This window comes from Pipra filicauda, unplaced genomic scaffold (assembly GCF_003945595.2).
Source record: "Pipra filicauda isolate LSUMZ 115617 unplaced genomic scaffold, ASM394559v2 scaffold76_size2844353_pilon, whole genome shotgun sequence".
In the NCBI taxonomy this organism is placed as follows: Eukaryota; Metazoa; Chordata; class Aves; order Passeriformes; family Pipridae; genus Pipra; species Pipra filicauda.
In genome coordinates this window covers 603597-631388 of record NW_024104942.1, presented here as the reverse complement: position 1 = coordinate 631388, position 27792 = coordinate 603597, and the positions used below count along the sequence as shown (strand labels likewise).

Here is a 27792-nt window from a genome sequence, read left to right as displayed (position 1 = left end):
TGTCCAGGAGACACTGAACACCCTTCTGAGCTCTCTTCCCAGCTCCAGCCAGGGCTACAAGCCCCTGGAAAGCAGAGAGACATGCCAGGCATGCCAGGGGCATGGCCCCATCTCTGCAGACCTCTTGCTGCTTGGAGGAACCTGGAGCTTCACCCAGTGAGACACCATGGAGGAACTGTCTGTTCCCTAAAGACTTTTACCTCCTTTATCTCTTTCAGCCCTAGGTGGGCAAATCGCCTGCTCCTGTGGCTCTGCCATAGTTCAGTGATTGATGCCCTGTGATCTCTTCCACAGCTCTAGGGTGGGGGGGTTTAATGAGTGCACAGAGCAAACTGAGGAACTGAGGTCCAAAATGTGTGAGGAAATTCCATGCAAGAGAGTGATAAGGAAGTTATACTGTGTGCTGGGATTGCAGTTGTGCATTCTAACAGAGACTTATCTGAAACACTGAAGAAGAAACTGTGTGCCACTTGAGCAGAAACAAGGGTTACACAGAAATAGCTTGCATTTTCCACAGACCCTTGTCCAGCAATAAATGTTTGTTTCATGTGTTTCAAGGCTTTGGAGTGCTAAGAAAATATTTCCAGTAAGAAACTACACAGACCTTCCTTTTCTTCCCACGACAGCTTAATTTCTTTAAGAGCCCTTCTGGGAGAGCTTTTTGGAGATCCAAGTGCACTCTGAGGACCAGATTGTCTTATATACACAATGGCTGGTTTCCTCCAAGAGTGCTCTAGGCTTGTGTCTTGCAACTGCCCCCTCAAAAGCCATGTGGAATCTCCCACTACACCACATTTATCCTGGGCCCTGTTATTTCCAGACTTTATTATCCTTTCTAACAACATGCCTTTTATAGAAAGCAGCCTAGCTGCTTTGCAGTTTCCTGGTTCCCACTGGAACTTTTTAAAAACTAGTATCATATTTAACAATGTTGACTTTTTGGTACAGGGATCACTGCAATTCTCACCCAGGAGAGTATTTGGCAATTCATCTGAGTGCTCCTTCTGGCAGACTTTTAACCATGTGTTCTAAAAATTGAGTTAAAAATATTTTTATTTTTTTCCCCCTGCATGCTTTGGGACAGTCATGCAAATGTGTGTCCCCTACAGAATGATGCTAGTGTGAGCTCCTTCACAGCAAAGGGTAATGCAAGTAATTCCTCAAGTCTTCCTGTGATGGCTCTTTTCTTCCTATAGAGCCTAATCACATCCTGTCCCTCAGGCTCCCTTTCTGCTTCTGACATAGTCATAATTCATTTTTATGCCTTTAGGATGCTTTCTTCAAGTCTTCTGTGGCTTGCCTTTTACCTGTAACTTTCCAGAGCTTACATTCTTTTTTCAGTCTCTCTTCTGTATGCAATTTTTACTACTTTTAAGGTCTTACCACTTCAGGTGTTCATTTCCACTCCCCTGTATAAGCACATCCCCTTTTTTAAAAATCTCTTTGAGCACTGGAGTGCATTATGCCTGTGTAACCCAGTGCTGCACGCTTGAACAGCTTTCCTGCTCCACAAGTTCAACACCCCTCAGAGACTTGTGTGATGCTCCTGACCAGCCTACCTCTCATCTCCCTTTGGATATGAAATTTTACTCTAAAGGTATTGTATTTGCTCTCACTGGGACAGTCTGAGGAGTAACTGTGGCTCTGTGGTCCCTTTGAACTGAGCCCCACACGTGGTTGAAGAGTTGCTCGGGTGCAGGCCTTGCACCATCTCACTGCCTCTGCCAACTTTCTGAGGTCCTGCCCAGTGATTAAACTGCTTGTGTAGAGGACAGAGATGAGATCCAGGCTCCCTCCATTTGCCACATCCAAGTCACTGACACAGGAGCCACGGGTGAGGTCAGAGAAAATCCTGAAAAGCAGCATTACCCGGAGTGCTGGGACTCTGGCCAGCTGGGAATTTGGGAGTCACGTAAGTCCTGCATCCCAGCTGTCGAGCCACCAAGTTCCTCGACCCCAAGCAGGAGGCCTAAGAACGGTTGGGACTGCAGCTGGGACAATGCACTGCTCGTTGTGCCTGCTCCATGCCCACAGAAGGAACCTTCTCCCCTTCTGGTACCTGGGCAGCATGGGGCAGGGGCAAGCCCATTCCAAGATGTGCATGTGGCTGGCCTCAGCTCTTGCACATGCACAGCACTCTGAGGAACATGGGTCTGAGCTCTGATTCATTTATATAAGGAAAGGCCAGAGAGACATGTGGAGACAGGTGTTTTCAAGTCAACCCAAGTATTTGCGTGGTGTTGATGTGACTACAGGCACCAAGCGACAGCGCAGGCCCAAACAGCTGCATCCCTGCAGCAGTCCCTCTGCACCCTCAGCAGATCAGCGAGGACAGTGTTGTTTGCAGAGACCTGCTGTGGGCAGAGCCACTCCAGGCGCCTCAGCAGCTGTTGCTGAGCACTCAGGAGCTCCGCTATCTTAGCAGCACTGGTGCCACCGTGTGCTCTGTGAGGTGCAGCCTCTGCACAGACAGCTGAGAGCTGATTCTGCCTTCCTGTGTCCATCTACTGCATGGCCGCTTGCCTGTGGGCATTCCCTGTAGTCTCACTAAAAGACACAATCTCGATAGGTAAGGCTGGGTTGTTGATGTGCAGGTGACAGGTATAATTTAAACACAAAGCTGGCACAAACAGATCAGTCGTAGGGTTTTATTCAAGGCCTGGATTACACCACTTTATCTGCATTTGCTTTTTAGATCCAGGCAGCAGAGCACATTGTTTCTCCTCATCCAGCATCTGCATTTTTGATTCCTTGACAGAACGAGCCACTGTGTAAAGAAGGGCACCCACCTCTGGCTCCACATTAGCCATATAAGCACCCTGCACCTCTCCCATGCGTGCGTTCATCCTCGGCCCAAAAGAGCGTCTGAATGGTGAACCAAGCTGTTTCCTGCCATCCCTTTTGCTCTATGTGCCCTGCTGTGGCACTGCCTTTCCCAGCTCATGGATGGCCTTGTTCTCCAGCACCTTCACCTTCTCCTCGCCTGGCTGCAGCACACAGGCCACCATAGCCCTGGCCACTGTTTCCACAGGCACTGAGTAAGCGGTGGGGAAGACCCGAGCCACAACACCCAGGAACTGCCGAGTTACCCACTCCATGGGCCGGGACTCCTGGCGCTTGCACAGCAGCACCCTGCAGAGCGAGGAGGTAAGGTGGGGTCAGCCTGAAACCATCCCCAGGGGAAGGCTAGAGACTGGGTTCTACAGCTGCACCAGGGTGCAGACCAGCTTCCTAAACCCACATGGGCTTTGCGGCTTTAGCAGGCCCACAAAATGTGACTGAGCTGAGCCCCTGGACACTCAACTCCTTTTTCCACTGTGCTGCCAAAAGCAGGATGCCAGTTCTCCTAGGCAGCAAGAGCGCAGTGCAGCTGAAAGGACACAGGTGAGTACTCCCCCCCTGCATAAGGTCAAGGTCCATGCGGAGATAATCTCCAACCTCTGTGCTCCAACCTCACGTGGCACTAGCACTGGGATGGGCCATGGGAAACTGCTGCAGAAAGCAAGCTCTGCATTGGGAAGCAGTCTGCTCATCCGTGAGCTGCATTTGCAGCTGGTGGCTTTCTCCACTTCCCCCTGCTTATGCATCCTTTCTCCTTCTCCATCTCCCAACCTGCTGCCCTGACAACCCTCCACCCAAGCCCTGTGCCTTCCCTCCTCCACTGCTACTCACGCTGGCCGGAGAATGGTACAGCGATCAAAACCAACAGCCTGGACCAGGTTCTCCACTTCTCCCTGTCAGAGCAGTTGGGCAGGAATGAAAGGAGACAAGGATGACTGCAAGCACCATCCCTGCCACTCCGTGAATGGGCAGGAGAGAGTTGCTGAGCTGTGGGCAGGACGGCACTAATGCCAGTGCAAAGCTGGAAGAGGCCAGGCAGGGAGCAGCTCTCCAGGACAGGCAGTGTGGGGCGAGTGCCCGCAGTGGACACAGACTGTGAGTCAGCAGCGCACCCTTGCAACCATCATGTTAACTGCAACGGGCCGCTCCCGAGAGCAACTGGACTTTGCATCCAGCCTGGGGATGGATCCAGCCGGCACACAGCTGTGAATCCAGCAGGCGTTGGGAGCGGCAGCACACAACATGCGGGGAAAAAAGCTTTTACGATAGGTATGGTCCCACCTGGGGAGCCTGTGGGCTATCCATCCCTGGATAGTTCACATCTCACTGGGACATAGCCCCGCCACCTAGCTGTGAAGCAGCTTGAGGCTGGGGAGCTGGATCTGGGCTAGAGACCCCAGCGAGTCTTTCTAGGTTTAAAGAGGAAGATAAAAACTGCACGCAGGGTTATGCTGCTTCAGATGAAGCCAGTCACACAGCAGCCCCTTCCCTTGTCCCACAGCACAAGGAGGACCCCCAGAGCTATTTGCAACTCTTGAGACCTCAGCTACTCCTTCCTTCACGAGCATCCCAGCATTTTGTGACTCCTACACAAGCACCAGGAGCCCACCCCAGCTGACTCCTCACCTTCACGCGGAGGTAGAGGAAGCTGCTCTGTGCGTTTGCCCCCTGGGAGGACTGCAGGATAAAGTGCTTGCAGCCCCCTGCCCGTGCCAGCTCTGCTGCCTGCGCCACGTAGTCCCGGTCCACCCGGACAAAGCCGTCCTGCGGGTAAAGGGGAGAGGAGGGTCACGAGGGCAGGGAGCGCGCAGGCAGGGCAGGGGGCAAACAGGACCCCTGCTCTCCCAGGGGGAGGAGGGGCCCCACTCACTGCGCCAGCCTTGGCCCTGGTGGTGCCCAGGCAGCAGAAGCCCACGTCGTGCCCCTGGAAGGCAGCGGCGTGCTCGCCCAGCCGCTCGAAGTCCACCACCGCCTGCTCCTGCGGGGAGGCCGAGGGTCAGCGCGGCCGCCCAGGAACCCCCACTCCGCAGCCGCCCCCGCCCCGGGACCGGACCCCCGCACCACGGCCGCCTCCGCCTCCTGGCCCAGGCTCAGCCGGCGCCGCCCGATCAGCGTCACCCGGGCGAAGAGCCGCCGGGACAGCAGCTCTCGCAGCAGCGCCCGGCCCGTCTCCCCCGAGCCGCCCAGGACGAAGCAGGTCCGGCCGCTGCCACCACTCGGCGCGGCCGCCATAGCGAGGAACGCCCGGCGGGGCTGGGGCGGGCCCGGGCGGGAGCGGCTGCGCCGCCGCGCTGCGGTCTGTGCCGGGCGGGGCCCGCGCCCGGGGAGCCGCTGCTGCGGCGGGGCTGGGGCGGGCAGCGCGGCGGGGAGGGGCGGCACGGGGCCGAACGCAGGACGGGGCCGTTCCCAGGGCCGGGGGGTGTCTGCCTCCCGCCCCGGGGGCTGCCCCAGGGACCCTCGCTCAGCCCCGCTGGGAAGGTGTCGGCTGGAGTGTCCCCGCTTGGTGTCCCTGCAGGGCCCAGCGCTGAAAGCGACTCCCGAGGATCCCTGTGCCCGCCCTGCTCAGGTGGAGGGGATGTGACCCGGAGGGATGCCCAGAGGAGTCTGTGACCTGTCGGGCGGCTCCTCTTCAAAACCCACTGGGCTCAGTGTGCGCTGCCGACAGAGGTGCCCTGGGCAGGACGTAGGTCACCTCCCGGGCAGCCTTGCAGTGATTCCAGTGTGCAGCAGCCACTGGTGGCTGAGGAACAAAGGGATGAAACCCACTTCCCAGAGAGCTCTCGCTGAGCAGGTCCTGGGATGTGCTGACAAGCACAGACCCACTGCACCGTGTCCCTGCCTGGACGTTGTCCCTCTGACAGGCATGAGGCTGATCATCACCAGGGCAGCACAGGTCCCACCAGGACGTGGTTCTGGAGCAGGCGTGTGGGCACCCCAGGCTCTGCGAAGCCTCTCCCATGGGGCCATCAAGGGGCCCTGCGGCACCTCGATCCCGTTTGTCCTGATTCCTGGGGAGGGAGGTGCAGAGGCCTGAATGGCTGCTTTCGGGATCAGCCAGGCAGTTTTCCAGCCTGGTATGTCTGTCAAGCGCTGCCCGTGGCCGAGGGCTGAGGATGAATCCCTGGTGCACGTGCCATTTGCGAGGCAGGACGCGCGTCATGACTGTCACCGGGTTAATGGCTGGCATCCCGCTCCACCTGCCAGTGTGCCACTGGCACCCACGGCCGTGCACCCCGTCCATCGGGCTCCGCTCCGCAGCCACAGGCAAACCCAGGTGAGTGCAGGAGGGGGAGTACTGGGAAAAGTGCTTGAGAGTGGGAGGGGACAGTACGCTGCAACAGTGTGAGTATTGGCAGCAACGGGTATGGGGCAGGTGGTATGTTATAGGGTTTCATGGTGTGGTGGGGATACCACTGAGGAGGGGTGGGATCAGGATACATGGGGGCCATTTGGTGCTTCCATGGCTCATGGTGTGCTTCTCCATGGCAGGGCTCAGGGCGGCCAGCCAGGCGCCGGGGTGCCCGCTCTCCTGGTGGCATGGAGACATGGCGCCGGCGTAGTGCGGCATTCGACTGCGTGCCCCAGCCGGCAGCCTACTGCCCTGACTGGATGGCAGAGCTCCCCGACGCCCTGCCGCTCTCCCGCCTCTCCATCCCTGGCACCCACGACTCCCTCAGCCTGTTTGGCGGCCGGCGCCTGCGGTGTCAGAGCTGGGGCCTGGAGGCCCAGCTGGCGGCCGGCATCCGCTTCCTGGATGTGCGCTGCAAGCTGTCACGGGGCGAGCTCCGTGTCTACCACCTCTGCACCTTCCAGCGGGCCAGCCTGCGTGGGGTCCTGCGCCGCACCCTGCGCTTCCTCCGTGCCCACCCCGGCGAGGCCGTGCTCATGCGCATCAAGGAGGAGCTGCCCATCTTCTCCCGGCCCGGCTTCGCTGCCCAACTGCATCGCTGCCTGCTGGAGGAGGGACAGGGCTGTTTGTGGTGCCAGGAGGAGATGCCGACACTGGGCCAGGTGCGTGGGAAGATTGTGGTACTGGAGGCACTCACGCGGGAGGTGCTGGGCATCCCCTACGAGCAGCTGAGCATCAGCGATGCCTGGAATGTGCTGTCACTGGAGCGCAAGTGGGCCCGGGTGCGGCAGCACCTGGAGAAGGCAGCTGGCGGGGACTCCACCACCATGTACCTCACCTTCTGCTCTGGCAATGGACTCTTCACCTGCCCTGAGGAGGTGGCCCGCATTGTGAACCCCCGCTGCTACCAGCACCTGCGGCGCCGGGGCAGGCAGCCCGTGCGCTGGGGGGTGGTCATCATGGACTTCCCTGGTGCAGGGCTTCTCCGGCTCATCGTGGAGAGCAACGGCCTGCAGGCCAATGGACACAGCACAGGAGTCCCCAGCACTCCCGCAGCGCCCTTGCAGCATCCCCGTGGCAGAGGGGACAGACGCCGCAGCCGGCACAGCTCCGCTCGCTGCCTGCGCCGGTGCCCATCGGGTCGGACACCGCTCCCGGCCGCACGCCTCTGCCGAAGGACATCAGTGCCCGTAGAGCAAAAGCTGGTTTCTAGGTCTCGCAGAGCACCAGGAAGTGTTCGTGTGACAGTGGTGTGACAGCGGCAGAGGCAGCAGAGAGCTGACAGCCCAGTGGTCGGAGCTGGGCAGCCCGGGGAGCTGCGCCTTGAGCATCGCTCTGCCCGGAGGAGCCAGGTACAGTGCTGGGCCAGCCAAATCCCCACAGCACAGCAGGGAAGGTGGGGAGAGAAGGTCCTGCCTCACCTCCTTTTGGGCCAGTGAGTCCTCCCATAATATCCCTCTGCAAAATAGTCCTTTTGCTTTCAAGGGTAAATAAAAATAAAAAGAAGCTAGGAAAGCACTCCCTATGTTGCCGTACCATTTCCTGTCAGAAAAGTGCAGAAAAGACCTTTTTCTCTTGCTGCTCAGATATGAAGGAGTTTCTACCCCTCTGCCCATGGCCAAAGCACAGTTAAATTGGTGTCTGTGATCATCTTGGTCTTTAAAGCAGAGCTGCAGGAGGTCAGAGGAGAAGGAATTAATTTCAAAGGTGACAACAAAGGGAATGTCCTTCTCCTTGTTGTTTTAGCTTTTGTTTTCTTCTTGCAGGGGCTTGCCCCAAAAGTCAGGACTCTTAGGGAGAGCCAACTTCAGCAAGTGCTGCCAACCCTGTGCATGGACAGCTGGATGGCCACAGGAGCAGTGATTCCAAAGGGGCTGCCCTGTCCCCGGGATCGAACAGACAGGGGATGCTGCATAGGGCAGAGCCCAGTGATTTGCAACAGCATGGGCAGCATGGGCAGGGCAGTTTGTGGATTCACAAAAGCAAAGTGATTGGGACATAAAAAAGACCTTAAAACCAGTGCCAGTGCCTGCCCTATCTGCAGATAATAAATCAGCAATTTAAATAGAATGGCAAGTCAAATGACACAGAAGTTCCTTGGAGCAAAAGGATAACCAAGATCCCAGGGGAGAAATCATCAAACTGCTCTCTGCTGAAGGAGGGAGCTGGGAAAGAGAAGAGGAACTTTTTTAAAAGAGGAAAGCTCAGCCCTGGCCTGCCAAAAGATGAAGGATGTCCTCAAGGATACTTCTGTCTCAGAGGAAAACACAGTGCCTGCCAGAGGGGATGCTGCAGGATTTCCTGGCTGGAGGAGGGGATGTTTTTTGCTCCACAGGGGCTGGCCCTGGCTGGAGACACACCTCTTGGTGCTGAGCATGTTCATCTGCTGGGCCAGGGAGGGGAACAGGCAATAGTACGCGGTGGGCGACAGAGGTGGCAGACAGAGGAATCTGTCTCTGAGCTTGCTCTGTGAGACAGGAGAAGATTGAAATCTCTGCATTAAAACAGACATGTGACAAAAGCACTGGTCATGTTTGGGGGGGTGGGGGCCTACTCTGTCAGCTGCCAATGACTCCACCACCTGTGTTGCCTCTGCGCCAAGCCAGTGTGACAGCTCTAGGTATTGCTCTCATGCCAAGAAGATGGGTGCTGCCAAGGGAGGGCCAGGCAGGTTAGTGGTTGGCTCGGCATTCCAGGGGTGCACAATGCCACGGGGAGCTAGGCAGGGCACAAGCAGAGCAAGCACAGTTCCCAGGAGCAGCTCTGCAGGCTGGGTGATTCTGCTGTCACTTAGGGCAAGGACTGCCTGCATGGCTGAAGGGCTGCCCTTGGATGTGGCACATGGAGATGCACTCCAGCACCCCATACCCACCCTGTGCCCCAGCTCACTGGCAGGGCAGGGGTGCTGGGATTCCCCAGGTGGGCAGAGTCACTTGTTTACACCCTACCACACAAGCAGTGAGATAAGGTCAATGTTACCTACGCCCCTGGCATCCTGTTTGGCAAAGCCTTATCTGTGCCACCCACGTGTGGCTGCTGCCAAGTGCCAGGGAGCAGCAGGCAGCATGGGCAGGGCTACCCAAGTGGCAGTAATGCCCAGTGAAAAGGCTCTCCATCACTGCCTTGGCAGTGAAAGACAAGAGGCAGAGAGCTGTCCTACAGCTGAGATCAAAGAAACATCTCTTAGAGGGACAAGAGTAGGCAGGAGTGATTTCCCCAAAACTAACCCCCTATTCCACAGCCAGGGCTGTCCCAGTGTTGCAAGGTCCCTGTGGGTGGGGGGTGTAGGGTACCACTGTCCTTGGACTGTCTTGGAAACATCCCTGTCCATCTGGTCCTGACTAATCCTTGCAACCATCTCACCCCTCCAGTCCAGGGTGGCAGTCACAATGCGTCTCCGTGTGGCCAAACACTTCCCAATTGTGAGAAAGTTTTTATCGGGTGCTGCTCTCCTCCAGGATCATCCGAGGAGGGTCTGGCTGCTGGGGTTGTGCACCAGGTGCCACGCTGGGAGACTTGTTCAAAGGCACCCTGCAGATCAGGGACAGCCTTTGGGTCAAACACTCCCTGGGGACCTGGGGAGGCAGGGGAATCATCTGCTTCCCGTGCTCAGGAGATGCCTCTAAAGCTTCAGAGGGAGCTGTCCGAGTTCCCAAGGAGGAACAGAGGGATAGCAGCAACGAGGCTGCACCCCAGGGCTGTGGGTCCTCACTGGTACCATGCTACACTTCCAAAGGGGTGCCATTGGGTGCCTCCTTGCTCCAGTGGGCTGCTGAGCCCTCCGCGGGGGCAAGGGGGGCTCCCCAGGAAGGTGCCCCCTCTATCGCCGGCAGCAGCCGAGCCGGACGGGCTGTGCCAGGGTGACTCGGTTCCTCTGCGGTTCCTCTCCGGGGACATTGCACAAGGAGGGGAGCAGGCTGTGCCACCGTGGGGCGGGAGCCTCTGCTGTAAACAACACATACCCTTGCCCGTTCCCCAGAGACAGAGCCTGCGGCAGATCTCTCACAGGAGAGAGAGCATTGCCTCTGTCTGTTGCTCAGCGCTGGGGCACAGTAAAGGAGGCACATTTCCATTCCAGATCCCTGCGTCCAGAGGGACAGTGAGGAGGTAACACAAGAAAGTATCTTTGTACCTGCTCCCTCGAGTACATGCTGAGCAAAGCCCTGGCTTGGAGCTTGCGCTCTGCCCTCAGAGGGGTGGGCACAGGGTGCACTATCTTTCCACCTACAACATCCCTGCACTGCTCAGGCAGGGACAGGCCCTTCCTTGGTAAGTGAGGCAGCAGGAATCCAATGGGAGCATGTGTCCTGCAGCATCCTGAATCCCTTCCAGGGAAGCCAACCTTGGAAATCATCTGAGATGTGAAAGGGCTCCTGGCCATTAACCAACTCCCAGCAGAGCTGATTTGGGTCTTCTCTTCCTCGTACCATGTGTACCTTTTTCCACTACCTGCAAAACAACCCTCAGTATCTGTCCTGCCATGTAGGACCCCCTCTCTAAGCCCAGGTATCTGTGGGCATGGAGTACCTGATCCCACAAAGTGCTTTGAACTTGGCCGTGTACTGCCATGTATTTTGCAGCAGCAGCAGCCACCTCTGAGTGTCAGCCACCTTGATTCTGTTTTTAGAACAATACCAGAAACTATTTGTAGTTACAAAAATAAAGGTGGGAATATTTTTTTTCTACTACTCTACCCTACCGTGTTGGGTTTCAGCAGAAGTGAAACTGGCACAGCCTGCTCTCTCCTTGGGCCACACACCCACAAACACCTCTGTGAGTCCCAGCAGGTGTCTCATCAGTGGGAGAGGCAGTTCCCACCCTGGCCAGCTGACCCTCAGCATTTGAAGATGCTCTCCTGTCCCAGCAGCTGCCCCTCAGCCTCTCTGCCTGCCTCTCCTGTGCCATAATTGACCACCCTCAGCAGATGAGCTGCTAGAAAGTGAGTGCTCCTGAATTACTGGACATACAGACTCATCCCCAGTAATTCCATAGAAATAGACAATTGCAGTAAAACATGATGCAAGGAAGATATCCAGAGACAGGAACTGAGTTTCATTTGTATTGGCCAAGTGTAAAGTAATTAGTGGGTTATGACTTTTGTGGGATGGGTTCCTCCTTTTGTTTAGAATGAGTCCCAGTGGAGCAGAATCAATTTCTTTGGAACTGGAAGATGAATGTGACCTGCATGGCTCTTGCTTGGTTTTAGCTGGAAGCGAGCAGAGTAATTCCTACAGAAAACCCTGCCAAGGCAGTTTTACGTATGAGCAGAATAGGGTAAGGAAAGATTTGTTATGATTCAAGAATGATCCAAGGGGAGGTGGACGCAATTAGGCATATTCCTGAAACTCCGGTGGAAGTTTCTAATGGAAATTAAGAAGTCAGGGGAAGTTCCTCTGGCATATTATTGGACCTTTCTTATAAAGATAAGGACAGGAAAATACATTGTGTAAGTAACTGTTTATAAGCAGTATATGAGGATTCACAGCCAGAACAAAACTGCATGCAAGGAGAGCATCCAGCATGAGAGCTGGGAGGCTGTGAGCCACGCTCCCACTCAGCCCCTGTGGGACCTCATCGCACCTCATCCCTCCTCTGCCTCCCAACCACCAGCGTGGATGCTGCCACATGGACATGGTGGGTCAGAGAGGTCTTGGTGCCCCGGGCACCATGGGCTGGGGTTGAACCCTTCCTGGGGGACCTTTTTCCACCTCCTGGGGGGCTTGGGCAATTCTGGCTGGTTGTGGGTCAGCTCCTGTGCTTGTCACATCCCTATGGCAGTGTGGGGATGCACTCAGCTCCCATGCCATGGGGCTGGTGCTGAGCTGAGTCCCACCAGGGCTATGGCCAGTGGGGACCCCGCTGTTCCCTTCCAGCCCCAGGTGAGAGAAGGGTTTCTTGGGGTGGGAGAGCCCTGTGGTGTGGGAGGCGATGTGGGGCAGGATGAGGGCTGGCAGTGGGGCCGGGGTGGGAGGGGAAGAGGCCAAGGGCAGGGAGTGATGCTCTGCAGGCTCAGAGGAAGTGTGAGCACCGCTGCCTGCCGGGGACCACACACGCCTGGCACTGCCACTGGCTAGGCACAGCGTGTCTGGAGCACCAGCATGGTAGGTCCTGCTCCTTTCCTTGGGGGTGACTCAGGGTCTGCCTGGAAAAGGGGATTTGGAGGAGGGCAGGGCTATGGGCAGGCACTGAGAGGAGCTAGTGCCACTGTCGGGGGCTGTGGGACACACACAGGCTGCTCCAGAGACACTTTGCCTGGGTGACCCCAGGCACCCAGGGCACTGCCAGGCACCCAGGGCACTGCCACTGCAAGGCAGATGCCAGCCCTGGCTGAGCAGAAAGTGCTGGGAGGCCACAGGACATGCCCTGGATTTAGGGACTCCCCAGGAGTGAACTGCATTGCCAGCAGTGTCTCCCTTACTGCTCAGCCGTGCTGCAGGCACAGCCCCCCAGAGTGCCTCCCTGGAAGGGCCCTTTCTGCAGCAGAGCCATACCTGGCAGCACTATCCATGCCTGTGTGTGAACTGGCACAAGAACCGTGCCCTCATGTCCACCTGGCAGCACTGTGGGTGTGTGTGAGCCTCTTGGGATGTGCGTGCTCACATCTCCCTCCCTGTCAGGGCACTGCTGTGGGACTGCAGTCTGCTGGGAGGACATGGACTCTGGGCTCTCGTGGCATCTACCTGGGCATCGCTGCCATCACATGGGGTAAGTCACCCACCGCCCGCTCAGTGAGCCCCGTGTGACCCTGCTGCCGAGGAGTCTGCAGGTCTGGGAAACTGGAGCAGGGCAGCTCCAGTGTTATTTTGGAGGGTCATCAGTCACAACCCTTGTGGCTGCCAGCTCCAGCTGGATCCTCCTAGGCTGGGAGGGGGCTGTGTCTGCTCAGGCCAGCTTCCTCCAGGCAGTCCACGCTCCCCCAGGGTGAGCTTGGCTGCATGTGGGGTCCTTGCAGGGTGTCTGGTTCCCCACATGCAGCATGGCAGCTGCTGCACCCTACTGTGAACTGGAGAAAGGCAGCAGCAGCTCTACCCACTGTCTACACCCACGCCTGTGCTGCAGAGTTGGGCATGGACACGGGCACAGGACACACAGGTGCAAGGGTTGGGAGTACAGCTGGGGCAGCACCACGCAGAACTAGAGCTGCTAATTGACATCAGGAGGAGAAATCAGAGTAGAAAAGAGTTTGGTTTTGCTGCCTGTAGGATATTTCCTTCACATGCTGGCATTGCACAGAGCAAAACCTGCTGTTGACTGCTCTGTCCCTGGAAATCCTCTGTGAGCTGAATTATTTTCCAAAGGACCTCTCATGACTGAGCTAAGGAACAGAAATGAGGCAAATGCAGAAGTGTTAGGAGGAGTCTGAGATTTAGCTCTGAGGGGAAAAGAAAAATGCAAAGACAGCTGGAGTGTGGAGGGTGCTGAGCACCACCCTGGGAAGAGGTATCAGGGCTGCCAAGGGAGCCAAGGAGTTGACTGGGGAGTCAGTGAGGGCCAGAAGGGGGCAGTGGGAACTGAGGATGGGGCAGGCTCCCAGAAGGTGCCCTGAGCTTCTGTCCTGGAGCCCCAAATTCCCAAAGGGGAAAGATGAGGGCTGTAGTGGGAAACCACATTTTCCTCAGCTTCAGTTTTTGTTGAACAAAGTGGATAGTTTGCTCTTTCACAAGGAAAACTAGACAAATTATGAGAATTTACTTAGAAAAATATATAATTATTGGCCAAACTACAGCTCTAATTAGACTTGAGAAGCCCTAAATTTGCATCTATTCTGTGATGCCCAGACCTTTGTATAACTGCAGTGTGGTGTGCTCTCCTGAGACACAAGGCACCCCAGGCTGGTTGTTTGGAGCAGGCTTTTATTCCCATATCACTTTCTGACAAATGAAAATATGAATACCATATCACTTTCAGCTGTTGTGGAGATACCTACTTTTGGGGAGAAGGGGGGAAGCTTCTTTTTGTGGCTAAAACCCTTTGATTGCGTAAAGTTGTGGTGTGAAATGCAGTAAATAAGAGCAGGGTTTCAGCAAAGTGTCCTTCACTTGTGGCTATGGGTTCCAGTTAATCTCTGGCCATGTCCTGCCTGGTAGGCATGACCAGGATGTGAGTTTGACTTTTGTAAGATCTTGTTTTGCAACACTGAGTTTTACAAGACTCCTCAGACCATCTCTAGCTCAGATGAGCAGGTTGGGATCCAAATGCTTTTGGGAGTGAGGGCATACCTGTTGCTCTGCCTTGCTCCAATCTGACTCTGATGTAACACTGTAAAGGAAGAAAACCGAAGTGGCACACTTCTGCACTCAAGGAAGGAACCATGTTTAAGGAACCGTCTTGAAGCAGGGTTTTCCCCTTTGGGAAATTTTTTTGTGGGCAGGGGAACAGGGAACAGGGGCTGGGTTTTCAATACTTGTGTTGGAGAAGGGGTTGGCATCACCACTTGGGGTCCTTCTGCCACCTGCACTCTGCCTGCCCCATGTTGCCCACTGTCTCAGCCTTCACCCTGTCTCCCCCATCTTCCTCATCCCTGTGCCATCCCCTTGTTTTCAGTTCCTTCTGCCATGCCTGATCTACCCAGGTCTCCATGTACCCTTAGAGCTCCATTCTCATCCACATTTGCCATTTCATCCCATCCCCTCACTCAGCTGATCACTGGCCAGGCTTAGACCACCCTCATGCCCTAAGGGATCCCATCCCTGACCCGGCTCCATCCTTTCTGCATTGATCCCAGACTTCACCTTCTCTCACAGGCATGCTGTTGTGGGAGGAGGTGGATGCCTGGAAGTACTACTACAGTGACCGAGGGGACTACACATGGGATCAGGCCAGGAATTACTGCCAGACCTTCTTTACCGACCTGGTGGCAATCCAGAACAAGGAGGAGATCGAGTACCTCAACGAGAACCTGCCCCGCCATGGGACCTACTACTGGATTGGCATCCGCAAGCTGGGAGGCATCTGGACCTGGGTGGGCACCAGGAAGGTTCTGACAAAGGAGGCAGAGAACTGGGCAGTTGGGGAGCCCAACAACCGCCGCTCCAACCAGGACTGCGTGGAGATCTACATCAAGCGGAAGGAGCAGTCGGGCAAATGGAATGACGAGCCCTGCAGCCGGAAGAAAAAGGCGCTGTGTTACAAGGGTTAGTAGGGGGACTGTGGCCCAGACCTGGATTGGGTGGGCTGGGGACCACCAGGGTGGCCAGCAGCTCCTGATGACCATTCTCTGTGTGTGCAGCCTCCTGCCAGCCCTCCTCATGCAGCCAGCGCGGCGAGTGCGTGGAGACCATTGGGAGCTACCGCTGCGAGTGCTACCCCGGCTTCCACGGCCCCGAGTGCCAGTATGGTGAGCCATCCATACCCATCCTTCCCTCCCTGTTGGAGAGCCTGAGCCTTGGTGGCAAACTGGGCAAGTTCCCTGTGCTCCTAATGGGCTGGCAGTGATGTGTCTCTCCCAGTTGTGCAGTGTGCTGAGCTGAAGCCCAAGGGAGCGCACATGAACTGCAGCCATCCCTACGGAAACTTCAGCTACAACTCCACCTGCGTGTTTGGGTGCCAGGAGGGGTTCAAGCAGCAAGGGATGGGCATGCTGCGGTGCCTGCCTTCCCAGGAATGGTCAGCAGACATCCCCATCTGCACAGGTAGGACCTCTCAGGGCCTGGGAGTCTCAGGGATACAGCACTGATGCTTTAGGGGGACCAGCACTATGTGCCCAATGCTGCTCAGGCAAGTCTTGCCGTGCCCTGCCCTTTGTGGAAGCATCTCCTGGTGCTGATGCAGGAGGCGATTCCCTCTTGAGGCTGCAATGAGCAGAGCAGCTGTGAGCTCTGAATAAGCCCCTTGCTCTGCCTGGCTGTCCCAGTGCCCTTGCTCGCTGTCCTGAATTCCACCCAGATGTCAGCACCCTTTGTGCACTAAGCAAGGGGTCAGGATGGTGTCTTAGCACCTCTGTCAACCCAGTGGCACAGCCTTCATCTCCCCAAGCCCACTCCGATCTGCCTTGGCAAGGTGCTTGGCATCTTGAAGGTCCTCAGAAAAAAGAGGGGCTGCTGTCCTGCAGCCAGGGAAAGGGGGTATCCTGGCAGGCCACATCGAGCTGCCTTGAGTTGGGGACAAGGACCCATGAAATGAGGTTAGATATAAGCTGGGAGGGACAGAGTGTGGCAGGAAGCCACAGAGGAGAGAAAGCTGTGGTGTGTTATGCTGCAGGGGCAGGGAAAGTCTTCCTGTTGGTGGCTTGAGGGCTTGCAGCCAGGCACCACGCGTCCCAGGGAAGTGCTGGGCTTTTTTGGGGATGTGAGAGCCTTGCTCCACCTTTCCTGTGCTGCAGCCTTGCACAAGGATGGGATGAGCCAAGGACTGGAGCAGACATGGGACGCAACTGGGGACCCTCTCTATTGGGAGACCCAGCAGAAACTGCCAGGGGCCAAACAGCATCTCTGTACATGTATTCTTAAAAAAGAAAGCCTGCCTTGAAGTTAGTGCTGCTAATGATGCCTGTGCAAGGTGTGCCTGTAGTCCAACCCAGTGCTTACTTTAGGCACCTGAGACCAACAAAACTTTCTGCAGTTAAGACAACAGCCATGGAGCTGTGATGTGATTCTCTGTAGTCACCATCCCAGCAGGGGCAGGAGCTGGCTCCCAATTTTATGGAAGTCCCCCTAGGCAAGCTGGGCTGTGCCTGCCTGCTCCAGGCTTTTCAAGTTCCCAGAGGCTTGTTTTCCCAGCCCCTTGTTTTTTTCCTGCTGGCTGTATGTATGATTGATTCTTGTTTCTTGCAAAGAATCAGATGAGTCAGACGGTTGCTTGTGATTACAAAGCAGTGTTAGTAACCATTGCCAGTTGGGCTTACTCCAAAAATGAGCAGAGGTTCCTGCTGTGGTGAGGCTGATGGTGCTGTGAGGGCTGTGAAGGACAAGGCTGCCTGCCCTGTCTGAAACCATGCCCTGTGCCTGCCTGCAGCTGTTCCATGGTCATTGTTGGCCCCAAAAGGGGCTGGGTCACTTGCTCCCATCCGCATGACATGTTCACCAATAGGCACCTCTGGGAATTCTGTGGGAAAGCAGACTTGCCTGTAAAACAGCTACGAAAGGAAAAGTCTACCTAGGAAAGTATTTGGTGTTGGTCTGAAAGCCGAAGGTACAGTAGATGGGGTGTGTTTCAGCTGGGCTGGGTGATGGGGGTGTTAAATGTCCTCCCGGCACTAACCTGCAGTGGTCCCGCAGGCAGCAGAGCCACTCACCCCAGCAAATGCTGGGTGCTGCCCTGGCATGCAGCAAAGCACATCCTGGCCACAGCCTGGGGACGCTGGCACACAACCCTTGTAGCCATTGCCGTCATCCCACCTGGTCCTCTACAGCCCCAAAGCCATTCCCCTGCCACTGTGACAAGGATAGAGTCAGGTCTCTGCTCCAATAAAGGAAGGGAGGCAAGTAGACTGCAGCAGGTGTGGTCCTACATCCCAGGGCCTTCAACGCAGGGTAGTGCAAGGGATAAACAGGGCTCTTGCAGAGCAGCAATTGTGTGCCCCCCAGCAAATCACTCGTAGGGCAGAAAAAGCATTGTACCAACTACTGTTTTTGAAGAGGCGAGTCTGGGTGAGAAAGGCAAGCTGAAGACATATGACCACAGCTTTGGTTTCCTTTGATTTGGATTCAGCCCTAATCCTTAGATTTAACCTCATCTATTCTGTCTCTGAGACTTGCTCTCCCATTGCAGCCATCACCTGCCCGGTGCTCAGTGCTCCAGACCAGGGAGAGCTGAACTGCTCCCACCTCCACGGAGACTTCGCCTTTGGCTCCATGTGTGCCTTCTCCTGCCAGACAGGGTTTGCACTCATGGGATCAGAGAGCCGCCAGTGCACAGCCACGGGGACATGGACGGGGGATGCCCCACGTTGTGAAGGTAGAGCTGCTGCCACAGTGCAGGGTGTCATTTGCCTTGGGATGACGGTGTGATATTCCCCAGCCCCTTGGTCCCAGAATTTTCGTCTCCCAGTTCCCAAGCTCCTGCTTGAAGCGTACCTCTTCATTCTGCAGCCATTGCCTGCCCAGTGCTCAGTGCTCCAGACTGGGGAGAACTGAACTGCTCCCATCTCCACGGCAATTTCACCTTTGGCTCCACGTGTGCCTTCTCCTGCCAGACGGGGTTTGTGCTGATGGGGCCGGAGCATCGGGAGTGCACGGCCATGGGGACATGGACTGGAGACATCCCACGCTGTGAAGGTATTGCTGCTGCTTAAGCTGTCACAGGCTTCTGGTTGACCATGGAATGTTCTCCAGTGTCATGGTCCTTTCATTCCAACAGTTTATCCTTGTATTCCCCAGACTCCTGCTTGAATTGTGTCTCTGTCCTTTCAGCTGTCACCTGCCCTGTGCTCAATGCACCAGACCAAGGAGAGTTGAACTGCTCCCATCTCCATGGGAACTTCACCTTTGGTTCTACATGTGCCTTCTCCTGCCAGAAAGGGTTTGTGCTGATGGGGCCAGACATCTCTGAGTGCATGGCCACAGGGACCTGGTCTGAAGACACTCCACACTGCGAAGGTAGAGCTATTGCTAGAGCTCAAGATGTCACTGGCCTTGGGGTCACACTTGGGTTTTTCCAAGCCTCTCAGATTGAACAGTTTAGCCTCATAGTATCTAGGATCCTGCTTGAAGTTTTTCTCTATCCTTGCAGCCATTGCCTGTCCAGTGCTCAATACTCCAGACTGGGGAGAGCTGAACTGCTCCCATCTCCATGGGAACTTCACCTTTGGCTCCACGTGTGTCTTCTCCTGCCAGATGGGGTTTGTGCTGAAGGGGTCAGAGACCCGTGAATGCATGGCCACGGGGACCTGGACTGGGGACACCCCACAGTGCAAAGGTAGAGCTGCTTCTCAAGGTGTCACAGGCCTTAGAGTGACCATGAGATGCTCTTGGGTGTCTTGGTCCTCTCATTCCAACAGCTGACCCACGTAGTCCACAGACTCTTACTTGAAATGTGCTTCTTTACCCTGCAGCCATCACCTGCCCAGTGCTCAGTGCTCCAGACCAGGGAGAGCTCAACTGCTCCCATGTCCATGGAGACTTTGCCTTCAGCACCATATGTACCTTCTCCTGCCAGATGGGGTTTGCACTGGTTGGGTCAGAGAGGCGTGAGTGCATGGCCACAGGGACATGGACAGGGGATGCAACACGATGTGAAGGTAGAGCTGCTGCTCAAGGTGTCTCAGGCCATAGGTTGACCTGGGATGTTCTTCAGTGTTTTGGTCCTTTCATCATAAGAGTTTAGCATTGTAGTCCCCAACCTCCTTCCTGAAGTGTTCTTTTTTGCCATGCAGCCATTGCCTGCCCAGTGCTCAGTGCTCCAGACCAGGGAGAGCTGAACTGCTCCCACCTCCACGGCAGCTTCACCTTTGGCTCCACATGTGCCTTCTCCTGCCAGAAAGGGTTTGCACTGATTGGACCAGAGAGCCGTGAGTGCATGGCCACGGGAGTCTGGACCAGGGACACACCACAATGCAGAGGTATTGCTGCTGCTCAAGGTGTCACATGCCTCAGGTTGACCATGGGATGTTCCGCAGAGGACCCTCTTGGTCTTCTTGTTCCAACAGTTTAGCCTCATAAGTACCCAGGCTCCTGCTTGAAAATGTCTCTCTGTCCCTGCAGCCATTGCCTGTCCAGTGCTCAGTGCTCCAGACCGGGGAGAGCTGAACTGCTCCCACCTCCACGGAGACTTCGCCTTTGGCTCCATGTGTGCCTTCTCCTGCCAGACAGGGTTTGCACTCATGGGGTCAGAGAGCCGCCAGTGCACAGCCACGGGGACATGGACGGGGGATGCCCCACGTTGTGAAGGTAGAGCTGCTGCCAGAGTGCAGGGTGTCATTTGCCTTGGGATGACGGTGTGATATTCCCCAGCCCCTTGGTCCCAGAATTTTCGTCTCCCAGTTCCCAAGCTCCTGCTTGAAGCGTACCTCTTCATTCTGCAGCCATTGCCTGCCCAGTGCTCCAGACTGGGGAGAACTGAACTGCTCCCATCTCCACGGCAATTTCACCTTTGGCTCCATGTGTGCCTTCTCCTGCCAGACGGGGTTTGTGCTGATGGGGCCGGAGCATCGGGAGTGCACGGCCATGGGGACATGGACGGCACATGCCCCACGCTGTGAAGGTAGAGCTGCTGCCAGAGCTCAGTGTGTCGTTGGCCTTGGGGTGGCACTAGGATGTTCCCCAGCCCCCTGGTCCCAACACTGTAGTATCCCAGGCTCCTTTCTGAGGTGTGCCTTTTTACCCTTGCAGCCATCAAATGCTCAGCACTGACCACTCCGAAGATGGGCCAGGCTTCCTGCTCCCACCCGCTTGGGGACTTCACCTTTGGCTCCACGTGTGCCTTCTCCTGCCAGAAAGGGTTTGTGCTGATGGGGCCAGAAAGCCGCAAGTGCACAGCCATGGGGACCTGGACTGGGGACGCCCCACAATGCAAAGGTAAATCTCATGATCTCACACCTGTCTGGGAGTGCTGTTGTAGCAGACTGCTTTTCCAGTGCCTCAGTCTATGTCAGTTCATCCCCTGGCTTCCCAGCCCAAGTGTCCCTGTCTCACTACCATCAGTCCTGTCCTCTAATACTGCTGCTGTGCTTTATCTCCAGCCATCAGCTGCCCAGTGCTGGACCCCCCCAGCAGAGGCCAGCTGAGCTGCTCTCACGTGCATGGGAACTTCACCTACAACTCCACGTGCACCTTTTCCTGTGAGGAGGGGTTTGTTCGGATGGGAGCAGAGGTGCTCTGGTGTGAGGCCACAGGGAACTGGACCAGGCATCCTCCTGTCTGTGCAGGTATGGTGGGACCCCCTGCTCCTCTAGTGCTGCGGGGGGGTCCAGCTTTCTTGCAAGTGCGTCTTGAATGTGGTGAGGGCACTCCAGGGGCTGAGAAGTCCTGGCAACTTTCTAACTTGGGGGTCTGTGGATCTGTTTCAGAGGATGGTGCCTTCTTAAAGCAAGTCCTGGCTTACAGCAGTGGCACAGCCCTGACAGTAGCTGGTCTTGTGCTCTCTGGGGGGCTCATTGCCATCCTTGCCAAGCGCCTCAGTGACAGAGGTATGGAAACACCTCCCACAGCCCACAATAGCTTTGTCCAGGGGCTCTCAGGCACGGTGGTTACAGAGTCCCTGGGGAGGGTGGGATGATCAGAAGAGTTTAACGGTGTGACTGCCTCAATCCAAGCGTCTTATTTGCTGCAAGTTGCATGGTTCCGTGGCAGTTTGTTGAGCTGAAAGTGTCAGCAGCCAGCTTTGGAGGGCAGAGCCAGATAACACCCTTACTGTGAAGGAGACAGGAAATGCTTCTGCCCCTCCCCGCTCCATCCCATACTTCTGCTCCAGCTTCTCACCATCTTCACTAAACATCTGGTTTTTTCTTTTCTATCTGTTCTGTCCCCATGGATATTTCAACACCATTATCAGAGGAGAAGAAGAAGCTCCTGAACCCCACCAGGTGAGAGCCATTCCCTGTGACTCTCACAGCCCAGTGGTCACTGTTGTCACTCAGATCTGCCTGTGTGAGGCTGCTTTTATATGCAATGGGAGCATCTTGGGGGCTGACAGGGCTGTGTTAACACCTGCCCTTCACACACTCCTGCACTGTCCAAGGTGACACCCTTGTGTTTGCCCTGCAGTGACCTAGGATCACCAGGCATCTTCACCAACGCAGCGTATGATGCCAACCTGTGAGGTGAGTGCTGTCAAGACACTCACAGCACCCTGTTCAAAATTCACCTGAGCAGCCATCCTCCTGGCTGGAGCGCTCCCAGGTGGGGACACCCTTGGGGACCAAAGTGGGTAACACCAGCTCCATCTCTTCTGTGCTTCCAGCCTGCCCATGACTGAACCCCACTGTGTCCCCCAGTGCTGCAGACCCAGTGGGAGCTGCTGGTGGGGCCCAGAGGGACTCCATGCCTAGAGCTGCAGCCCGGACCAGCACTGCCTGTGGAGACTGTGCCCACACTGCACATACCACCAGGAGGGGAAGCTGCCTCCAGGAAAGGTGCTGGAGACCTGTCTGGGGCCATGGGCCACTGTCTCATGTGGGCAGCCTGCTGCTTGACCCGTGGACATTCCCTGTGAATTTGGACATTCCCCCTTGGCTGCCCCAGGGACGGGCTTGTGTCAGCAGGGCCCAAATAAATGCCTGTGTCCAACCAGTGTCTCTGTGTGCTTGGGAGGGGGGGAAGGTCTCCATCAAATAGTGTGGCCAACAGGACCAGGGAAGTGATTCTTCCCCTCTACTCGATACTGCTGAGGCTGCACTTCCAAGTACTGTGTCCAGCTCTGGGCCCTTCAGTTCAGGAAGGACATTGAGGTGCTGGAGCAGGTCCAGAGAAGAGCAACAAGGCTGGTGAAGGGACTCGAGCACAAGTGCTGTGAGGAGAGGCTGAGGGAGCTGGGGTTGTTCAGCCTGGAGAAGAGGAGGCTCAAGGGAGACCTCATCACTCTCTACAACTCCCTGAAAGGAGGTTTTAGCCAGCTGGGGATGGTCTCTTCTCCGGGGCAACTAGCGACAGGATGAGAGGACACAGTCTTAAGCTGTACCAGGGGAGGTTCAGGTTGGATATTACGAGGAATTTCTTCACAGAAAAGGCGATTAGACATTGGAATAGATTCCACAGGGTGGAGTCACCGTCCCTGGAGGTGTTTAAGGAAGGGAAGACTGGATGTGGCACTCAGTGCCATGATGGTGTTGGGTCACACATTGGACTCAGATCCTAGCTGATTCTGTGACTCTGGGGGGTGGGACAGCGAGCCGCGCCCGTGTGAGCCCCGTGCGGGCCCCATGCGGGCCCCGCTCCGGCCGCTCCCGGCCCCCCCCCGCCCAGTGTCCGGCGGCGGCCGCCGTCGGGGGCGGTGCTGCCGGAAGCAGACGTGTGTTTCGAGAGGAAAGGGAAGCGATGGCGGCGGCCAAGGCCGAGTGGGAGCCGGCGGGGCTGCTGCCCGCCGCGGGGGGCGGCCTGGACTGGGGTGAGCGGGGCTGGGGGGGCCGGGGCGGCGCGGGGTTCCCCGGCCGGGTCGGGCCGGCGCTGAGCCGCTTGTCTCTCCCGCAGAGGCGGTGCTGGGCGAGGAGCTGAGCGAGCTGCTGGGCGCCGCGGCCCCGAAGGACGAGCCCGACGTGAGTACCGGGAGGGGACGGGGGCGGCGGGGGCCGGGCTGCCCGTTCGGCCGGGGGGGTGACCCGCGGGGATCCCCCCGGGGCAGCCCGGCAGGAGACCGTGGTTTCCCGGCCTTCACCCTGCGTGAGTCATTGGGATATCGATCGCTTAGCAAACCGTGGGTCTCAAGGCCGGAGGTTGAAGGTGTAAAGGGGAGAGTCCAAGGTGAGAGCTGGAGGTGCCGTGCCCAGGAGGGGCGGTGCTGTCGCTGCCCCAGGGAAGGTGAACCCGCAGGGCAGCGCTGCGGGAGGGGAGAAGCGTGGGCGCGTTACACCTGCATCCACCGGGGCTCGGCTTTACCACCCTGCCTGTTAGATGGCGTCGTGTTTTCTTCTTTACTGTAGGATTTTCTCCAAAAACCTTTGCTTGCAACCTTATGCATTAATCCCCGTGTATTTTGCTGTCCAGCTGCACATACCACTTTTTCTTTCCCGGGGCACCTGTCTCGTGGATTCTCCATTCCATATTCTTCCTCTTGCCTTCTCTGTGCTCACTGTGTCCTGACTCATCTCCAGCACAACCCCTGGGTTATCCAACATAAATCTCAGGTACTAAGAACCTTCCTGCAGGTGTTGTAGAGCCACTGACTGGAGAAAACGTTGGAACTGCATGACTGTACAAGGGAAAGGTAGTGCCCGTCAGCAGGTTGGCATTAGTTGCCTGTGTGGAGGCTCTTACTGCACAGCTTGGGCTGTGGGTTTTTGTCATTCTTCCTATCAATGTACTCTGATGAGCTTTCTCTTCATTCTAACTTGTAAGTAGTAACATCTGGGCAGACTTTTTGAGCCTCCCTTTACGGCCAAGTTGAGAATGTAAGGAAAAGGTACACTTGCAGGATGGTTTTTAGTAAGAAAATCTTTGCCGTGTATTTGTGTGAGTTGGGTATGTCATGTTTGTTTTTTTCATGCAAGTGCTCATAAAATGCCCCATTTGCATAGAGAACTGGGACTTACAGATGCACAAGCACAAAAAAATGGAGCAAAACTCCCAATTGTTGTTTTTAAGGTCCCATGATAAATCATATATATGAAGTGATTTTAATCTTTTTTTCTTGTTTGTTTGTTTTTATTTTTGTTGGAAAAGGAAATTGGGGTTCATGGCTTTAGAAAATGATGATGTCAGTTTATTCAAATATAGGGAGACCTTATATATACTGTTCATCAAGTCTTAAACAAATCAGTACTTGTATCTCTTTTCCTTCTGGTAAACCGTCCCTAATGGTGCTTTTGTTTATAAGATGCTTTGAGATGTAATGATGGAAGGACATTAAATAAATTTTTCAAGGCAGACCTGTGTTTTATTTGAGGTGGTTCAATGAGTGGACTTAGAATTTTTGGTTTAGAAACTATCAATAAGGGTATGATAATTAGTGATGGTCTTAAACTGACATGCTCCTTTCCTACAGGTCTAAGGTTTAATGTAAGCCTTGTCTTGTATGTTCCAGTTGAGAAATTCTCCTTTAAGGACTTTTATCTCTGCATGCCTTAAGGCAACTGAAGTGGTAGTTGTATTGTTTTGTTTTGTTTTCTGCAGCTGTAAGAATGTGCACATAATGGTTGGTGGTGTCAATGTATCTTTCTTTTTGTCTTGTCTCTTTTTCTGAACTGTCATTTCAGGAAAATGATCTCTATAACTTTCATTTTGATTTGGATTTGATGTCTTGGGACTCAGACCTTTGGAATATTACAGGCCATGCTTATACAGGTAATTAATCTTCTGTATTTTGCAGGTGTGACTCTTACCCCTCTGCCCCACAAGGGTGAGCTGTTACAACTTAGTGGTAACTTATGTGGAACTATTCACTTCCCTACAGCTGTATTACGAGAAGTTGTGCTGTGTAGGGCAGGTACAGCTGGCAAGGACTGCCCTACAAGCTAAGCTGTTTAGTACCTTTAGTTTCACTATGTTTTCTGCTGTGCTTTGCTTCAGGAATTAAATAGCTGGTGTAGAGCAGTGCATTCTTTACTGATCTCTCCTTGCTAAAAACTTGTGCAGTAAAATTTCCTTATCTGCCTCTTGCAGATGACAGTGTGAAGACAGAACCCTTATCACCAGCCACTTCAAACTGTTCGGTCCCTTCTCCGTCGTCTGTGGACTCTCCAGTGCAGAATGTGCCTGTATGCAGAAACCTCCATGTGATACATATAGCAACAAGAGCCCAGTGATTTACTTTTCTGATCAAATTCGTGGCATAAGAGGAAACATTTTTCCAACCCGTGCAAAAGCACCTTTCCTTCAGTGGCGTTTTCTTACCTCTCTGTGACGCATTCGAATAAGAGCATGTTCAGTTCCGTTTCCTCAGTTATGTTTATTAGCCTGGTTGCCAAACAAAATGCCTTCTAAAGGCTTCTTAGTCTAGCAGTTGCTGGCCTCTGCCTTGCATTGCTCTGCTGATGGGCAGAAGTACTTGTTGGGGTTTTTTTAGTGGTACTTGGCATTGACCAGGATAAAACTGCAGAACAAAACCTTTCTCCTGTTTGCTGCAGCAGCAACACAGAAGTGATGAAAAGTAGATATACTCTGAACTGCTAGTAGACACTTCTTTGTGTTTCTGAAGCATTAATCTCATGTACTTTCTGTGTGCAGGATGATGTGGACTTCAGCTGTAGCTCCCAGATGTCTCCCATCTCTCTCTACAGCAAGAGCTGCAGGAGCCCTGCATCCCCCGAAGGAGATGGGGGGAAGAAGCCTGCTGTCAGCATCTCTTCTCGACCTGGTATGAGAGATAGAGCTACTTTGATCCCACAGATAGTATGCGATTTACTTTGATCCTATAGCTAGTATGTGTGTTGTATATGAATGATTAACTAAAAGACTATAGATATCCTGTCATTTCTGACTTGAATTTTTGATCAGATATCTTTATTTCTAACAAATATTATAGATAGGTTAAAAAAAACCATACCAAAAGCCATTTTATTATTGCTTGAATTCTTTATTTTATGCCTTCTGTTCTGACTTTTTTTCCTTTTCTAGGAAATAATTCTGTGAGGAACCTGAAGAGGTGTAGTCAGACAGTGTCCAGGCCTTTGATACAACCCAAACCCCTTTTGCCTGCTGTGCCTGAAGCTCAGGCTAACATTGGCGTCCCAGCTAAAACCATCATTATTCAGACTCTTCCCATGCTTGTACCACTGCCAAAGAGTCAGCCAGTTGTTAACATTCAGCCAGCACCTCCTAAAGGTAGGTGAATTGTCCTGACTGAGCCAGGTCTTGGGGATAATTTTGTCTGTTCGGGTTGGCTGATAGAATGAAGTGAGGTTTGGTGCATGAAAGGGAAGGGGTAGGAGAAAAAGGGGTCCTACATGCTTGGCTGAAAAAGCTTAAGGCTGAGAAGGTGGCCTTACTCCTCTCATAGAGTCCTATGAGAAACAGCCCTTACCTGGGTGTTATTTGGAAAGGAAGACACTGGATTATAATAATTCCATTATTTGGAATGGAAGACAGAGACTGTGCTGAGCTGTGAAGATAAAACTGCTGATTGGGAAAGATCTGTAGGGACCCTCTGCTGTGCTCTGCTTGTGATGTCAGGTGGTGCATAATGTGATTATAGTGTTGTTCTCTTGTAACCAAAGGAAGGTCCAGGAGAATCAGGGTGGCTTGAATGAAGCTGGAAAGCTTGGGGAAAGTGGTAAAAGCTTTTTTTTTTTTGCCCGCATGAAACTGCCACAGGATGGTGGGAACATGAGTTTATGGCTTTTTATCTCTCTAAACAGCACCAAATAGAATGTTGTGAAATCTGCTAAAAACTGAGAGCTGTGTCAGAGGTTAGAAAAGTTCCTTACAGCTGCAAGCTGATGAAAACTAGAGGCAAGTGATTTCCTGTCCCCTGATAATTCTTCATGCCTGCATAAGCCTAGGTCACAGTCAAAGCATAAGTAATTTCAAAATCCCTAGAGTTTTGTGCAATAAGGTTATTTGGGTGTTAACATGATGATGAAGGTGTACTTGTGTTTGTAAAATGCCAGTGTGGGACTACTGAACACATTTAACCCAAAATTCATTGTCAAATTAATTAAACGTTTCGTATCCCTCCAACATATACTTTATTCAATGCAATTTGTCATTAAGAAAAAAATCTAGTCATCCATGAACAATTCCTGAAGTTGCCCTGTAACCGATTTTTGAAGTAACTTGAGCCTTCATTTCTGAATCCAAAGCCTTATTTCAGTCTCCAGCTGAGGCTGTGGGGACATTGCTTGCGTTGCAGGAATTGTCAGATGCAGTTGCTCGTTTCACCAGCTGATGGCCACAGTCCCTTGCGGTTGAATGCCCAGGCACTGAGGCGTGGAAGGAAAGGGAGACAAATTGTTAAGGGCATGTATCTAGAAATTATTGCAATAGTGAAAAATTTGTCTTCGTTACTAATTGCTCTTCCATCAGGAGTTCAGCCAAATCTGGAGACACTGACGTTTGTTACAAAGTGCCTAAGAT

The 27792-nt window shown here is 54.3% G+C and overlaps 4 protein-coding genes across 6 annotated transcripts in view; 3 read left to right on the top strand and 1 right to left on the bottom strand.

Annotated features, from left to right (window-relative positions):
• Nucleotides 1–2634: 2634 nt before the first annotated feature.
• HTATIP2 (HIV-1 Tat interactive protein 2) lies at nucleotides 2635–5102 on the bottom strand. The gene is made up of 5 exons (XM_027713315.2): nucleotides 4903–5102; nucleotides 4712–4819; nucleotides 4468–4605; nucleotides 3673–3734; nucleotides 2635–3132 (listed from the first exon to the last, which is right to left on the bottom strand). Exons 1-5 carry the CDS (start codon nucleotides 5071–5073, stop codon nucleotides 2907–2909), a joined length of 705 nt encoding a protein of 234 aa, XP_027569116.1. The 5' UTR covers nucleotides 5074–5102; the 3' UTR covers nucleotides 2635–2906.
• Nucleotides 4694–8711, top strand: LOC113983813 (1-phosphatidylinositol phosphodiesterase-like). Of its 2 annotated transcripts, XR_005566617.1 has the most exons (3): nucleotides 4694–6115; nucleotides 6331–7542; nucleotides 7957–8711. XR_005566617.1 is itself a non-coding variant. In XM_039389801.1 (2 exons), the coding sequence occupies exons 1-2, from the start codon at nucleotides 5876–5878 to the stop codon at nucleotides 7444–7446; spliced, it is 1356 nt and encodes a 451-aa protein (XP_039245735.1). In that variant the 5' UTR covers nucleotides 4694–5875; the 3' UTR covers nucleotides 7447–8711. The 2 variants fall into 2 exon arrangements, 1 of the variants encoding a protein (XP_039245735.1); XM_039389801.1 differs by having other exon boundaries at nucleotides 6331–8711.
• A 1236-nt stretch (nucleotides 8712–9947) lies between these two features.
• Nucleotides 9948–22353, top strand: LOC113983815 (P-selectin-like). The gene is given in 20 exon segments (XM_027713316.2): nucleotides 9948–11824; nucleotides 12808–12895; nucleotides 14935–15324; nucleotides 15420–15527; nucleotides 15640–15822; nucleotides 17900–18085; nucleotides 18220–18405; nucleotides 18541–18726; nucleotides 18860–19045; nucleotides 19182–19367; nucleotides 19503–19688; nucleotides 19831–20016; nucleotides 20151–20162; nucleotides 20165–20329; nucleotides 20458–20643; nucleotides 20808–20993; nucleotides 21135–21254; nucleotides 21620–21650; nucleotides 21832–21887; nucleotides 22028–22353. Coding segments are annotated over 19 exon segments (2835 nt in total). The 5' UTR covers nucleotides 9948–11815; the 3' UTR covers nucleotide 21887; nucleotides 22028–22353.
• Nucleotides 22354–23088: 735 nt separating this feature from the next.
• Nucleotides 23089–27792, top strand: part of ATF6 (activating transcription factor 6) — a 77912-nt gene continuing 73208 nt past the window's right edge. For both annotated transcript variants that reach the window (XM_027713313.2, XM_027713312.2), the window contains exons 1-6: nucleotides 23089–23170; nucleotides 23254–23318; nucleotides 24975–25062; nucleotides 25381–25475; nucleotides 25945–26074; nucleotides 26335–26541. In XM_027713313.2, the coding sequence (XP_027569114.1) occupies nucleotides 23101–23170; nucleotides 23254–23318; nucleotides 24975–25062; nucleotides 25381–25475; nucleotides 25945–26074; nucleotides 26335–26541 (655 nt within the window). In that variant the 5' untranslated portion in view covers nucleotides 23089–23100. The remainder of the gene's footprint in view (nucleotides 23171–23253; nucleotides 23319–24974; nucleotides 25063–25380; nucleotides 25476–25944; nucleotides 26075–26334; nucleotides 26542–27792) is intronic.

What these genes read in the sequence shown, in the direction of transcription:
- HTATIP2 (XM_027713315.2), bottom strand. Translation starts at nt 5,073, where the DNA reads ATGGCGGCCGCGCCGAGTGGTGGCAGCGGCCGGACCTGCTTCGTCCTG. An exon ending in AGGAGGCGGAGGCGGCCGTG is followed by an intron (nt 4,820 to 4,902) that starts GTGCGGGGGTCC and finishes GCCTCCCCGCAG; the next exon opens with GAGCAGGCGGTGGTGGACTT. An exon ending in TGTACCATTCTCCGGCCAGC is followed by an intron (nt 3,133 to 3,672) that starts GTGAGTAGCAGT and finishes CTCGCTCTGCAG; the next exon opens with GGTGCTGCTGTGCAAGCGCC.
- LOC113983813 (XM_039389801.1), top strand. Translation starts at nt 5,876, where the DNA reads ATGGCTGCTTTCGGGATCAGCCAGGCAGTTTTCCAGCCTGGTATGTCT. An exon ending in GCAGCCACAGGCAAACCCAG is followed by an intron (nt 6,116 to 6,330) that starts GTGAGTGCAGGA and finishes TCTCCATGGCAG; the next exon opens with GGCTCAGGGCGGCCAGCCAG.